General features: G+C 36.9%; 1 protein-coding gene across 1 annotated transcript; it reads left to right on the top strand.

Annotated features, from left to right (window-relative positions):
* The first annotated feature begins 5,220 nt into the window (after positions 1–5,220).
* LOC148094481 (sulfotransferase 1E1-like) lies at positions 5,221–14,020 on the top strand. The gene is made up of 5 exons (XM_087827086.1): positions 5,221–5,256; positions 6,655–6,781; positions 8,435–8,529; positions 11,154–11,334; positions 13,256–14,020. Exons 1-5 carry the CDS (start codon positions 5,221–5,223, stop codon positions 13,366–13,368), a joined length of 552 nt encoding a protein of 183 aa, XP_087683212.1. The 3' UTR covers positions 13,369–14,020.
* Positions 14,021–15,992: the final 1,972 nt, after the last annotated feature.

The raw sequence follows: 15,992 nt of genomic DNA on the forward strand, positions 1-15,992 counted from the left end.
TTGATGGCAGCCATTCTGACAGGTGTGAAGTGATACCTCATTGTGGTTTTACTGTTTTTTAATTGTATTTTCTTTCTGGGTCTCTGATTGAGTGATTTTTTCCTACCCTGTCTTCTAATTCACTGAACCGATCCTCAGCTTCCTCTAATCTGCTGTTTATTCCTTCCAATGTATTCTTTATTTCTGCTATGTCACTCTTCATTTTCTTCATAGTTTCCATATTATTTTTTATGTTGTTGAGCATCCTTACAATCAGTATTCTGAATTCTATATCTGAGAGACTGCTTATCTCCATTTAATTTGGCTCTTTTTCTGGTGATTTTTCTTGTTCTTTCATTTGGGGCTTGTTTTTTGGTTTCCCCATTTTGGCTGCCTTTGGGGGTTTGTTTCTAAGTATTAGGTAGATCTGCTAGGACTCTCAGTCTTTTTGGAGGGTCCCTGGCGCAGGCCAATGTCAGACACAGTTTGTGACTGGCCCTGAGTACCTTGTTTGGAGCTATCAACAACCCTCGGCTTGAGGTCTCCTCTGCTGGGGCTGGGTGGGTTTAGACAGACCAAGATGCACACCAAAGCCTGCTTTTCCAAGGCCTATACCCAGAACCAGATCAGGCAAAGACTCAAAGCATGCTGAGGCCTGCCTCTGGCTGCAGGCTGATTAATCTGATTGTCTTAATTAGTCTGAGGCTGTAGAAGCTCCACAGGGTGGGTTGGCTAATTGTTATCAGTCTTTCAACAAGCCTCAACTGTAGAAACTCCTCTGGGTAGAGCAGGAGGTTTTCCAGCAGGTTGGGGCAATTGCTTCTCCCCTCAGGCAAAAGCTGAAAATTGTCTAACTGAGAAAGATGTCCTCTGCAGTCTGGAGGAATGACTCAGCACAGGAACCCAGATCTCACTCTCCAGAGCCCACAACAGTAGATTCTCCCCACAGAGCTCCACGCCACCCTGCCCTCCCTCTGTCAGAGCCCAAGGTGAGTGGCTGCACATGAAACTGTGTTGGCTCTTTAAGAGGGTGCCTACATTTCCAGCCACCTCTCCCTGTCATATAGAAACCTAGCTGCTTTTCACAGTGAGATGTTATGTGGGCACCTATCTCAGTTCTGGTGCTCCTGGATGGGAAGCCCAGCCTGGGGTTTAGGCCCCAGAGTCCTCAGTGGGAACCCCCACAGCTGAGATCTTTTTCCAGAGCTTCAGTTGCTGCCTGTGGGAGCCCAGCCAGCCCTTTTGTTTCTGCACTTTCTACCAGTCTCTATGCAGTCTCCACTTTTTCTTCTTGGTTGTGAGGGTGCTTTCCAGCTAGCCTTCAGTTGATTTGCAGGATGGTTTTTCTATATTTTAGTTGTAAATCCATTTTGGTCCCAAGAGATTGTCAGTGTAGTTTCCACTCAGTGTGTCACCATCTTGGATCTTTCCAGACAAGAAGAAAACATAAAAAGTATCCAAATTAGAAAGGAGGAAACAAAACTGTTGTTATTTGTAGATGGCATGATATTGTACATAGAGAATCCTAAAGACTCAACCAGAAAACTACTAGATTTAATAAATGAATTCAGCAAGGTAGCAGGATACAAAATTAATACCCAGAAATTGATGGCATTTTTTATACACCAATAATGAACTCTCAGAAACAGACACTAAAAACACAATACCATTTGCAATCACAACTAAAATAAGATAGCTAGGAATAAGCTTAACCAAAGATATAAAAGACCTGTCCTCGAAAAACTACAGGACACTAAAAAAAAAAAAAAAAAATAGAGGAGGACATAAACAAATGGAAAATATACCATATTCATGAATTGGAAAAATTAACATCATAAAAATGTCCATACTACCCAAAGCAATCTATAAATCCAATACAATCCCCATTAAAATACCAACAGCATATTTCACAGATCTAAAACAAACACTTCAAAAATTTATATGAAACCAAAAAACACCCCGAATAGCCATGGCAATCCTGAGAAAGAAGAACAAAGTTGGAGGGATCGCAATACCAGATATTAAGTTATACTACAAAGCCATTGTAATCAAAACAGCCTGGTACTGGGACAAGGACAGGCATATAGATCATTGGAACAGAACAGAGAACCCAGAAATTGACCCATGCCATTACTCTGAATTAATATTTGACAAAGGAGGCAAGAACTTATAATAGATTAAAGGCAGTCTCTTCAATAAATGGTGTTGGGAAAATTGGACAGGTACATGCAAAAAAATGAAACCAGACCACCCACTTACACCATACACAAAAATAAACTCAAAACGGGTAAAAGACTTAAATGTAAGACATGAAACCATAAAAATCCTAGAAGAAAATGTAGGCAGCAAAATCTCAGATATCTATCGTAGAAATATATTTGCCAATACATCTCCTAAGGCAAGATAAACAAAGAAGAAAATAAACAAATGGGACTGCATCAAAATAAAAAGCTTCTGCTCAGCAAAAGGAACCATCAACAAAATGAAAAGGGAGCCCACTGTATGGGAGAATATATTTGCCAAAGACACATCTGATAAAGGGTTAATATCTAAAATATATAAGCAACTCATACAACCTAACAAAAAAGAAGACAAACATTTCAATTAAAAAATGGGCAAAGGACCTAAATAGACACTTCTCCAAAGGGGACATACAGATGGCCAAGAGACATATGAAAAATTGCTCAACTTCCCTAATCATCAGAGAGATGCAAATTAAAACCACAGTGAGGTGTCACTTCACACCTGTCAGAATGGCTCTATCAACAAATCAACAAATGACAAGTGCTCTCAAGGGTGTGGAGAAAGGGGACCCTAGTACACTGCTGGTGGGAATGCAGACTGGTACAGTCACTATGGAAAGCAGTATGGAGTTTCCTCAAAAAATTAAAAATGGAGCTGCCTTTTGACCCAGTGATCCAACTTCTAAGAATATATCTTAAGAATCCTGAAACACCAGTCACAAAGACTGTATGCATCCCTGTGTTCATAGCAGTGCAATTTACAATAGCTAAGATCTGGAAGCAGCCCAAGTGCCCATCAGTAGATGAGTGGATAAAAAAGCTGTGGGACATTTACACCATGGAATACTATGCAGTTGTAAAGAAGCAGGACCTTTTATTTTTCTAAAAAGTTATTAAGGTCTTGAGGAATAGTATTAGTATCAGTATTATATCCTGTACTACACATATGAGGTATTAAAGTACTAGATGCTGTCATTATTAACAAAAAAGGGGATTTTTCACAGTCATGAAACATTTCCACTTTGTACTCTGTTGTTACATGGTATATTTGACCTTTTCTAAAGATCCATGGTCCAAAAAGTCTGTAGATCTTAATGTTGCTTGTTTACTTCCTTTTATTATAAGCAACCTTAGATAGTCCACATGCATTCCGTTAATATCATTTCATGTTCTCTCAGTATATTTTCTAGGGGATGTGTCATTACCAGTTTTCAAATTTTCACTAAGTCACTTTTTTCCTTTGAGGAATGGATTGTAGCCTTGATGTTACCCCATTTTCTTTTCAAAAGAAAAGAGATAGTATACTTTTACAATGGTTTCAGTCTTCACAAAATTGCTTATCAAGTCAGAGGTCATCAAAGAGTAGAAAATAGTTGGAACGATTCATGTTCCGAGTATTTCCAGGATGATTCACTAGGCAACAAGAACACAGATGGATTGAGGCTCTTAGTAAAAGTGTGTATAGAGGTGAAGACCAGAAACTGTAAGTGACAAAACAAAACAAAACAAGCAGTCTGATAAGATAATAGGTAATAAGGCCAATAGGCTTGAGGCCTCAGAGTGGTTGCAGGAGAGGTATATTGGAAATAACTGATAAGGGAGAAGGGAGGAGCTTGAAGAAAACATGAAGCTGCAGGAATAAGGCTCCAGAAGTGAAACGTTTAGGGCACTGATGAGTTTCACAGTCTGATTATAAAATTGGTTGGCTGAGGTAAAATGGAGATAATGATGGATGAGTAGGAGAACCTAGAGGATCAGATGGATTATGCACAATGATACTGAAGTGGAGAATGATACTAAGAGGCAGGTGTTAAAATCTTTCAGTTAAATCAAGGGAATAACCACAAGCTTAGAAATGGCATCAGCTGGTGGCAGGTGCCATTATTCCTTTGTTGTGCCCTTCCTTGACCCAGCTTGCAGCGTGCCATCTCTGAGTTCCATTAACCTGGCTAACACTGATCTCCCCACCCTGGTGATTTTCTGAGACCCTGCCCCACTCAAGTCACTTGTCCAACCTGAACCTCTTTCAGAGGCTAATCCACACAGGCAGCTGGCCTGGGCCCATGCTGTGGATTTTTCCTAAAATCTATCAAAGGTCCACAAATGCCAAACTAGCAGTGGCTGGTCTCAGGTGTTTTGAACCTCTTTGCTAAGCAGCCCCAAGCCTGGCACTAGTGGCAGCCAGCCTCGGCTCACAGCATAATCACTCCCAGGTGCCTCCAAGCCCAGCACAGGCAGCTACTAACTGCAGATTCCTCTGTAACTCCTACTAGGTAGCCCCAAGACAGACACAAGCAACAGCTAACCTTGGACTGCACTTAAGCCCCTCCCAAGAAGCCTCCAAACCAGTACACCTGGGAGTCAGCTTCAGACTACCCCAGAGCACCACCCATTAGCCTCACAAATGACACCCCAAAAGAGTGGACTGGGCAGGTGCCAGAACCCCAATAAAGCAAATCCCACCCTGTGAGGTCAGCACACACACAACAGCTTGTCCGCTGCTGTAGTCACAGCCAGCCCTCACATCCAGCCAGCCTGACGAGCTGCCAGATGGGAGGGGGGTTAAGAGGCTGGGTTTAAAAGGAGAAAGGATTACGAAGTACAAATTGGCGGTTACAAAAGAGTGACGGGGTGTTAAGTACAGCATAGGGAATATAGTCAATAGTATTGTAATAACTATGTGGTGTCAGGTGGGTGCAAAACTTATTGGGGGATCACACTGTAAGTTATATAAACGTCTAATCGCTGTGCAGTACACCTGAAACTAATATAATATAGAATGTCAAAGAATGTCAACTGTAACTGAAAAATAAAAAACATTTTAAAATAAAATAAAGCCTACCCAATTTAAAAGGAGTCTGAACATGCATAGTAAATGGTATTAACGTAAAACAAAATGGCATCAGTTAAGAGAGATGGAATGAGTGTCAGAAACAGAGGTCTTTCATGTGTAGCAGTGTAGTAAACTAACTGACTTGAGAATGCTGTGGTGAAATTCATGTATCTTCAGGAAAGAGCTACACTTTCCTTGAAGGTAGGAAGAGCATGTGTAGTAAACAGTTTGGGGTATAAAATAGGATCTGCCAAAATGGAAGTTTAGGGATAAAGGGATTACTTTTGTGCCCCACCCACCCACCCCTCCAATCTGGGAAAATAAAAAGCTTCGTGGAAGACCTGGAGCTAAGCTTTAAGTATGGACAGTATTTTGAGATACAAAGAATATTCAAGACAGAGGTAGTATCAGAAGAAAGTAAAGGGGTGAAAATCCTGAAGCAAATTCATGGATATAGTGGCAAAGAGTTCCATTCAATTAATAGGCAAAAACAACTCGGGAGGGTTGTAAATAAGACTGGGAAAGTTCAATAGGGCTAACTGTAGCTTTGATAAGAAAAGAAAGTTCACTTTTTTTCTTTAATAATTAGAGGTTTTATAGTGGGATCTTAAAATTGAGATCCATCCTTCTTAGAATAAAATAGAAGATTTCCTTAAAATTGTTTGATAATGTGGAGACTTGAGTAAGACCAGTTAGTGAGCCTAATCATATCCCATAAACAGTGGCTAGCTAAGTCAAGAGCAGTCTTGCTCCCCTGATGGCTTTGCTCGGGTGCCTGAGGGCAGAAGTGGAAGACCACAGGGATATGGAGTTTACTTTTGCAGAACTTTTGCAGAACTTTTTCTGGAGCATTGAGTGTCAGATCTAGAAGAGACCATAGAGAACTGACCCAACTCACTTGTTTAGTGGATAGAAACTCAGGTCCAAAATGATTGGTACTTTGTACAAGATGATAGCAATTTTTAGTTCCAGAGCTAGCAATTAAAGCCAAGGTTCCTGATTGTTAATTTGCTGGTGTCTTCTCTATATGTAAAACAGAAACTCAACAAGATGCTGGTGAAGATTACATTTTCACTGAGGCTAATGTGCATATAGACCCTCATAAGCAATTTATTTTAAGATCGTGAGTGAGGAAACAACAGTCCTTTCCCCCCCTTTATTATAGAGAACTGTGGTAGAATATCAAGATCAGAAGACTATTGACTGAGTGATTTACCAAATCATTTACTCTCATTGATTTAGTCTCAGTGCTGGATTGTGACTCAGCTTCAGTTTAGTTTCTTCACTTATAAAATGAGGATAATCATCTATCCTCTACTGAGGATAACACTAGAATTGTAACAGGCATTAAATGAGGTATTATATGTAAAAATAGCATAAAAATGAAACGTGAGCACTAATATTGAACAACACTGCAAAAGATGCTGTCACTTCAGGCTGTTGAAGGACTTTTAAAAATAATTTTACATACTTTCTAAAATGGGTGCACAATATTAACATATTAACATATAGTTGAAAACACTAATGCTTTCCTTTTAAATTTTGATGAAACTTTATTTGAGAATTTAGGTATTTTAATATTTGATTTTGCCTTCTTAGATGATCTATCTTTGCCGGAATGCCAAGGATGTGGCTGTTTCTTATTATTATTTCTTTAAAATGGTAGCTGGTCATCCAAATCCTGGAACTTTTCAAGAGTTTGTGGAGAAATTCATGGATGGACAAGGTAATAACAGTGTTGTTTCTTTCAGTTCTTTCAAGGTAAATGATTCAAGACAGATAGCATCTCTGAGCAAAAATTTTTGTTGCCTTTCCTGGTTTATCATCCCTGATCCTTAATTAAAACACAGACGTTTTAGGTGACCTTGAACTTTAGAGCAAGCATAGGGTTTCCAGATGTGGATGGCGAATTGTAGAATATAGAAAGTTCAGTTCAATGCCTAAAAATAAATATGTAAGATGTTGGAGGTAACAATTTCTCTCTCTAAGACTGAGACTTCATGTCCAGTTTTTTCTTGTCTTTATTAGAAAAATATTTCACAGCATATTATTACCACTCTATTGAACAAGAAGGAGAAGGGAATAGAAGAGGGAGAATGTCCATTTGTTTCCAAGGAAAATTTCAGGTGTTACATGGACCAAAATTTATAAAGAAGTCTGAATACCTATGAAGTTTTTATGCATTCTACCTAGTGTACAGTCTGAATGACTCAACTAGATCTCTCAGAACAGTACAAGGTTACTTGAACAGTAATTCTGGAAAATTTTGCCTTTTTAGTTAACTCCAGATGAAAGCAACTAAGTAGATTTGAGGAAGAAAGTGTTCAGGAGATTCTAGTATTAACTGAAGAAGGCCATTCTGATCCCGTGGTAATAAATTGTAAGGAAAATGATAACAATCCCACTTTTATATCCATAAAAATGAAATTGACTCAGTAAAAGTAGGATATATATGCTTTATTTTTGTTGCTATATTTGAGAAAATTTATGCTCATGCATAATGAATAAAATATTTGCCTCCAGATCATCAAAACCCACATTGTAAGGCAAAGAAACATAAAGTTGAACCTCCACAAAACATGAATAAGATAATTATAAATATCACCATATAACTTTTTTCTGTAAAGAAAAATTGCCAATAGAGTCAAAGAATAGAAGAAATATGCAGTGATCTAATGCAAAGCAAAATACTTTGACTCACACATTATTATATCATTCTGTCAGCTTTTATTGGGGAAACACTTGGATATATGTGAGAGAAGTAAGGAAAAAGAAGGGAAGAGACAGCATTTGGTCGTATCACATCATCTCCAAAATCTAATTCTTTTAGAGTGAGAATGACACTAAAGTTCCCTCAGAAAACAGCTCTTATAATCTAAACTGCAAGCAATGTAGTAAACTGTTACATAGTTACTAGCTTCAGTAGCCAAAACCAGTTTGTAAATGGAAAATTTGAGACCTGGGCTGAATTCTTATTATAAGAACGTTGATTGTTCCACTAACTAAACTCTCTTCACTAACAATCTGATTTTACACACACACACACACACACACACACACACACTCACTCTGGTTTCAAAAGTTATCTAATAAACTCTGAATCAAAATTATGGGAGGGGGACTTCCTTCACTTTTTCTCTGTGCCATAAACCGTGTCATAATAATGAAAGTTGAGAATATGTTTTTGTACATGAATTATTCAACATATTTTGCCTCCTTGCTGCAGAGAAATTTGCTTAACATATGAGGCTGATCTCTACTTTTCATTCCACGATCATTTATTTATATTTATTTGTTGCTACTGTTATTTAAAAACTCTTTTTTCAAGCTGTATAAAGAAGATATTATGCTCTTATGTTGTTTTTATCTCTAATTTTAGTTCCTTATGGTCCCTGGTATGAACATGCAAAATCTTGGTGGGAAATGAGAAATAATCAACATTTGCTCTTTCTTTTCTATGAAGACATGAAGGAGGTGAGAAACTGAAAACATATGGACAATTTAGTAATTTCTAAAATGTTATCATTTGGCAACATCTAGATACAAAAATCTGCCTTTAGATAAATAATGCAGTACCTCTAAAAGCTACAATTATCCAGATAATTTAACACAGACTTAAAGTTAGTAAATAAAAATCTCCTGTGAATGAATATGTTTAAATCCAAGTCTCAAAAAATTACCAACAATAAAATTTTGTGGAACTTGAGTTCATAAAAGAAAATAACAACATCTGAACATACACACGGATACATACATACAAGGAATCGCAGCAGGCAAGAAGAGTCAGCTGGTCTCCAAATCCACAGATGTTAGAATTATCGAATAAGAGCTTTAAAATAATTATCCTTAACATGTTTAAAGAAATAAAAGATGAAATTTGGATCTTACAAGGAGCAAGAGGTTACTGAAATTAACAAGTCAGATTAGAAAAAATAACAAAATAGGATTTCTAAAGTAATAAATTAAAATTAGAAACTAAGAGATGGTTTAAATAACAGATGATACATTACTAAATCATGGATTGGTAATGTGGAAGATGGAGCTGAGCTAATTCTATAGAATTTACCACATTGAGATAAGTAGAATACTTTATTTTTTAAAAAAGAGTAATGGATATGTAGGCTAACATGATAAGGTCCCACATATATAAATTCAAACTTTCAGAAGGAGAGAGTTAAGAGAATGCTTAGAACAGCAATATACAAAAGTCTGATGGTCCCAAAATTTCCTTATAATCTAGTTTTTCTCTAGTTTCATTAGTAATCAGGATAATTGCAAATAAAAATCATTATGAGATGTTATTCCATACCCACCAGACTGACAATAATGAAAAAGTCTGACAATAAAAATGTTAGTCAGGATATGGATCAGTGAGAGGTACCACACTGCTGATAGTAGTGTAAAAAGATACAAACACTATGGAAACAACTTGTCACTGCCTACAAAGAGCAAAACATGAATGTAACTGAAGATCCAGAAATTCCACTAGTCGATATATATTCTTGAGAAACTCTGGCTTGTGTACATTAGGTTATATGTACCACAATTCTCACAGCAGCATTCTTCATAACCATAAACACTGGAAACAACCTAAATATGCATATAACTAAATCATCAATACATGTCATCTAATTCAAACTGGAAGAGTCAAGGAAATCATCTCAAAGAAGGTGATACATAAGCTGAAGTTTAATAGGCAAGCTATAATTTGTAGAATAGAGAATTTGAGAAAAGCATTCTACATAGAGGTAACTACATGCCAGAAGAAGCATTATGGTTAGTATTGAAAATAGTTGCATTGGTTGATGTAGCTGGATCATAAGGTACACAACAGGAGGGACATAGATAGAGATGGGGATGTTTGTAGCTACAGCTCATATATAACATCGGATGTTCCACGTTGAGTATTTGACCTTTTACACATTTTCTTAATCTATCTGGTTCCTTTGCTTTCCACTAGTTACACCAATAAATTAGAAGAAAAATAAAAGCTATCTGCATATTTTCAACCCAAAACTTGATCTATTACAGGAGACTGTACTATTTGAGAGTGTATATTAATATTGATAGATATTTATTGAGCATGTACTATGTTTGAGGATATGTATACATTTTTTGGGACACCCTGTATATTAGCTCTTGTAAATAATGCTGCAATGAACATAGGGTGCATACAGCTTTTTGAATTAGTGTTTTGATTTTCTTCAGATAAATACCCAAAAGCAGAATTGATTGGTTATATGGTAGTTCTATTTTTAATTTTTTGAGGAAACTCTATGCTGTTTTTCATAGTGGCTGAATCAATTTACATTCCCACCAACAACGCATGAGGGTTCCCTTTTCTCCACATCCTTGGTAAACTTGTTATTTGTTGATTTTTTCATAATGGTCATTCTGACAGGTGTGAGGTGATATCTCATTCTGGTTTTGATTTGCATTTTCCTGATTATTAGTGATGTTTAGCATCTTTCTATATTTGTTAGCCATCTATATGTCTTCTTTGGGGAAATGTCTGTTCATACCCTCTGCCCATTTTTAATCAGATTGGTTTTTTTATGTTGAGTTGTATGTGTTCCTTCTATATTTTGGATATTAACTGCTATTGGATATATTATTTCAAATATCTTCTCCCATTCAGTAGGTTGTCTTTTCATTTTGTTGGTTTCCTTCACTGTGCAGTGGCTTTGTTGCCCTTGCCTGAGGTGATATATCCAAAAAAGATATTGATAAGATGAATGTCAAAGAGTATACTGGGTGTGTTTTCTCCTAGAAGTTTTATGGTCTCAGCTCTTACAGTTAAGTAATTAATACATTTGAGTTTATTTTCATATATGGGTAATAAAGTGGTATTATGTATATGGTATGTAAGAAACTATATGGTGGGAAGTATCTTTTATGTCCGTTTCATGGCTCAGGGAAATTGTGTTTAGAGAAGTTTTAAAAATATAACTTATACAAGAAGTACTTTTCCACATTAGAAGCCCATTCTAGTATCAGTGAGAGGAGGGAGAAAAATTTTTCTCTCTCTCTTTTTTTAATCCAAATAGTAATGCACTCAATTTCAGTAATTTAATCTTCAAAATACTTTTTCTTCTTAGGATATCAGAAGAGAGGTGATAAAAGTGATGCGATTTCTGGGAAGGAAGACATCAGAGGAGCTTGTGGAAAAGATTGTTCAACACACTTCATTCCAAGAGATGAAAAACAACCCATCTACCAATTACACAACACTACCAGTTGAAATCATGAACCAAAAAATATCTCCCTTCATGAGAAAGGGTGAGATGGTCACATGATTTGCCTCTACTGCTATCAGAAGTCACAAGTTGAAATAGTTATAGGCAAACACCTATCGAGGCCTATTCATGCCTGCGAACTCAGCTTGTTTTCTGCAGAGCTGTTTCACATTTGAAAACTCACTTTCCTGTGTTACCAGTTCTTCAGAGACATAAAATATTAGTACTTCTACTACTCATGATAAATTGCTATTACTTGTTGATTACTTAGTATATGCAGCATAGTATATTAAGAATGACTGGCAGCTACTGCAGTCTCAGCCCCAGGACTAGTGCCACACTCTACTAGCCACCATTTACTAAGGCTGGGTGCCCTGGTGCTACACCATGTACATTATGGAAATATATATACATTTAAAATTCTAATTATCTTTAAATTTTTATCAGAGACTCAGGGGAGAGCTTCAAAATATTATCTCACTTTGAGATGAGGAAACAAGCTTACAATGATTAGTCAGCTTTTCCTTGACGAAGTGGCAGACATTTTCGAGACTAATAGGCAAATGTCCAAACTCATCAAACTGTATGTACATTAAATATGTACAGTTTTTATATATTAATACCTTTATACCTCAATAAAACTTTTTAAAACAAGACTAAGTTTCAAAGCCCTAAGTAGCAAATATGGCTCTGTTTGGCAAAAATTTCAAAATACAATGAAGTGACATTCTGTTGAGAAGACGTGTGGTCTGATGAGACACAGACAGTTTATAAATCCAAAGACATGTAGGATATGAAGAGTACTGGGATATCCAGTCTTACTGATATGCGAAGAACATGTATTTGGGGGGTTTTGTTCGTTTATTTGTTTGTTTTAGAAGCAGAATAGAGAAAATCTTGCTCTTTGAACTAAATTGTCAGTGAAAAGGCCAGGGAATTTTTAAAATAATGGGAATAACAAACCTGCCACTGAGTGACAACAGGGAGCTCCTGAAAAGAGAGTTAGCATGCAGGTAATATTTTAATGACCCATTTCCAGATTATCTCTGCCTCCTTTCCCATAATGTCCATATATCTATTTAAAATAAAACACTAGACTTTAATTATCATGCTTGTAAAGGGCTGCTCACTGCTGTATCCTCAGAACACATATTTGCTATCTTTTGCTTTCCGGGTTATTTCACTGGGAAAGTTTAGAGCTTCTTGAGCTAAAGTGGGAAGTGAACTATTGACTTATTTACAATCAGGGTGCCTTCCTTCTGCCAGGGGAGAGCTGGATTTGATGGAAAGCAAAAGGGAAGGGCCTACTAGACTGTTGCAATAAACCAGGTGGGAAACACTGAGGAGCTTCAATGTCAGTGGCAGCAGAAATGAAGAAAGGAAAAGAAGTGTGAAGAAAACCTGAATATGAATAAAGAATTAGATGGAGGACTGAGGGGACAACTTCCAAGTTTATGCTTTGAATAACTAGTGCTGCCATTAATCAGGTTGTGAAAAAGAAAACACAATTTGGTGGGGAACAAAATGAATTAATTTTTTAACTAAATTGGGTATGCTTGTATGGAATACCATCTAGACAGTTGAATATGAAACTATAACTCTGGATTTGAGTGTGCTCAGCATGAAGATGATATTTAATATTTTGGGCATGTATAAAACGTAGATCTCATTCATATTAGGAGGAAGCCGCAACATTTGAGAGGAAATTGGAGAAGAAAAGTTCAATGAAGGAACATTAGAGGGAAGAATCAAAGAAAGAAATTTGCTCTTTGTTGTTGCATTAACAATCACAAGTTCTTCTTTGTAAGCTCAAATATGTATATTATTTATGGTATATATTTTATTATAATCAAGGGTTACAAGAATAAAAGTTGATTAGGTGTTAATGAAAGGGGTGAATATTAGGAAACTTCATGATTCTGGCTTGAAGACATAATACTTATTGTGTTTTTTCTTTGTTACAGGGATTGCAGGAGACTGGAAGAATCACTTTACAGTAGCCCTGAATGAGAAATTTGATGTGCACTATGAGCAGCAAATGAAGGGCTCTACACTGAAATTACGAACTGAGATCTAAGAAAGGTTTCCCTAACATATCAGAGGTTTAAGCTTTTCTTATTTTAGATTGGTAGAGAGAGCCATGTGAAAGGTTATGTGGTCAGGTTCACATGGTTATTGAGATCTCAATATAAAAAGACAAGAAGGATTTTTTCCTGACATTATCTTTTTATTTTATTTTTAATCTTTATTTTTCTCCTCCATTTTCTTCTTTTTACAAATATTACACAAAGCTATAATCTATGGGAATGATGTAAGAACACACAGATAATTTAAGTTAGAAGCTCATTAAAAATCAACAAGCATTCCAAATTATTTTCATGCTGGTTTCCACGCCCCCATTTAGTAGTATATTTAGTACATACAGGAACTTTGAAAATTTTAGGAGAAATAATTACAATAAATAAATTTGGGGGCATAATTATACCTATTATTTACATCCTGATTTTTTTTTTTATTTTTTGCAAAATGACTTAATTTGAAATTTACTTTAATCTAATGTAAATTTTGGCTATAGCTGAATTGATCAGATATCTGTCAATATTCCTGTGTATTATTTATGCTTGAATGTCATATAAAAATGTAATGAATTTTCATTCTGTAAACGAAAGTTTTACAAAATTTGATATTTGCTAATAAAACAAAACAAAAAAAACCACGAGGAATAGAAGAACAGTTATTATCTTTTATATAAACTATTGTTTTTGCTTATGTCTCCTATTTTTCTGCATTCTATTGATGATTTTTTTCCCCTATACTACACTTGTTTTTCACAGCTGATGTCTCTTTTCTCTAAATCGGAAGACAAACAAGATCTTAAAAAATTTACTATGGGTCTTTAGTAGATTATTACATTCTTAATTCCTAACCTACAAGGTCAAATCTAAGGAGAAATAAATATGCTTTGCTTTCTTACTCTTTAGAGAAAAGTCTAGAGATTTCTGAACACCCTGTTTAGTAGTATGATTTTTCAGAATTAAAGCTTCTGAAGTAAGTAAAATTACTTATTTTTTTTAAAAAGAAATATAACATAGTTATACATTATAGAAAAATTGGAGAGTTTTGAAAAATATTAAGTTTTCATTGTGGTCAAGATGAGAAGCAGAACCTCAATCATTAAAGGCAACAATTGTTCTTTCTTTTATTTCTTTTTAAATTAAAGTTACACAGTATTTTATGGTATAAATGTACTAGAGCATTTTTACCCACTCATCGACTGATGGGCACTTGGGCTGTTTCCAGATCTTCGCTATTGTAAACTGTGCTGCTATGAGCATAGGGCTGCATATATTCTTTCTGATTAGTGTTTCAGGATCTTTAGGATATTCTCCTAAAAGTGGGATCACTGGGTCAAAAGGCAGGTCAATTTTTAATTTTTTGAGGACCCTCCATACTGTTTTCCATAGTGGCTGCACCAGTCTGCATTCCCACCAGCAGTGCACTAGGGTTCCCCTTTCTCCACACCCTCGCCAGCACATGTCATTTGTTGATTTGTTGATGGCAGCCATTCTGACAGGTGTGAAGTGATACCTCATTGTGGTTTTACTGTTTTTTAATTGTATTTTCTTTCTGGGTCTCTGATTGAGTGATTTTTTCCTACCCTGTCTTCTAATTCACTGAACCGATCCTCAGCTTCCTCTAATCTGCTGTTTATTCCTTCCAATGTATTCTTTATTTCTGCTATGTCACTCTTCATTTTCTTCATAGTTTCCATATTATTTTTTATGTTGTTGAGCATCCTTACAATCAGTATTCTGAATTCTATATCTGAGAGACTGCTTATCTCCATTTAATTTGGCTCTTTTTCTGGTGATTTTTCTTGTTCTTTCATTTGGGGCTTGTTTTTTGGTTTCCCCATTTTGGCTGCCTTTGGGGGTTTGTTTCTAAGTATTAGGTAGATCTGCTAGGACTCTCAGTCTTTTTGGAGGGTCCCTGGCGCAGGCCAATGTCAGACACAGTTTGTGACTGGCCCTGAGTACCTTGTTTGGAGCTATCAACAACCCTCGGCTTGAGGTCTCCTCTGCTGGGGCTGGGTGGGTTTAGACAGACCAAGATGCACACCAAAGCCTGCTTTTCCAAGGCCTATACCCAGAACCAGATCAGGCAAAGACTCAAAGCATGCTGAGGCCTGCCTCTGGCTGCAGGCTGATTAATCTGATTGTCTTAATTAGTCTGAGGCTGTAGAAGCTCCACAGGGTGGGTTGGCTAATTGTTATCAGTCTTTCAACAAGCCTCAAGCTGTAGAAACTCCTCTGGGTAGAGCAGGAGGTTTTCCAGCAGGTTGGGGCAATTGCTTCTCCCCTCAGGCAAAAGCTGAAAATTGTCTAACTGAGAAAGATGTCCTCTGCAGTCTGGAGGAATGACTCAGCACAGGAACCCAGATGGGCACCTTCTGATCTCACTCTCCAGAGCCCACAACAGTAGATTCTCCCCACAGAGCTCCACGCCACCCTGCCCTCCCTCTGTCAGAGCCCAAGGTGAGTGGCTGCACATGAAACTGTGTTGGCTCTTTAAGAGGGTGCCTACATTTCCAGCCACCTCTCCCTGTCATATAGAAACCTAGCTGCTTTTCACAGTGAGATGTTATGTGGGCACCTATCTCAGTTCTGGTGCTCCTGGATGGGAAGCCCAGCCTGGGGTTTA

This window comes from Miniopterus natalensis, chromosome 1 (genome assembly GCF_054644295.1).
Source record: "Miniopterus natalensis isolate mMinNat1 chromosome 1, mMinNat1.hap1, whole genome shotgun sequence".
Lineage (NCBI taxonomy): Eukaryota > Metazoa > Chordata > Mammalia > Chiroptera > Miniopteridae > Miniopterus > Miniopterus natalensis.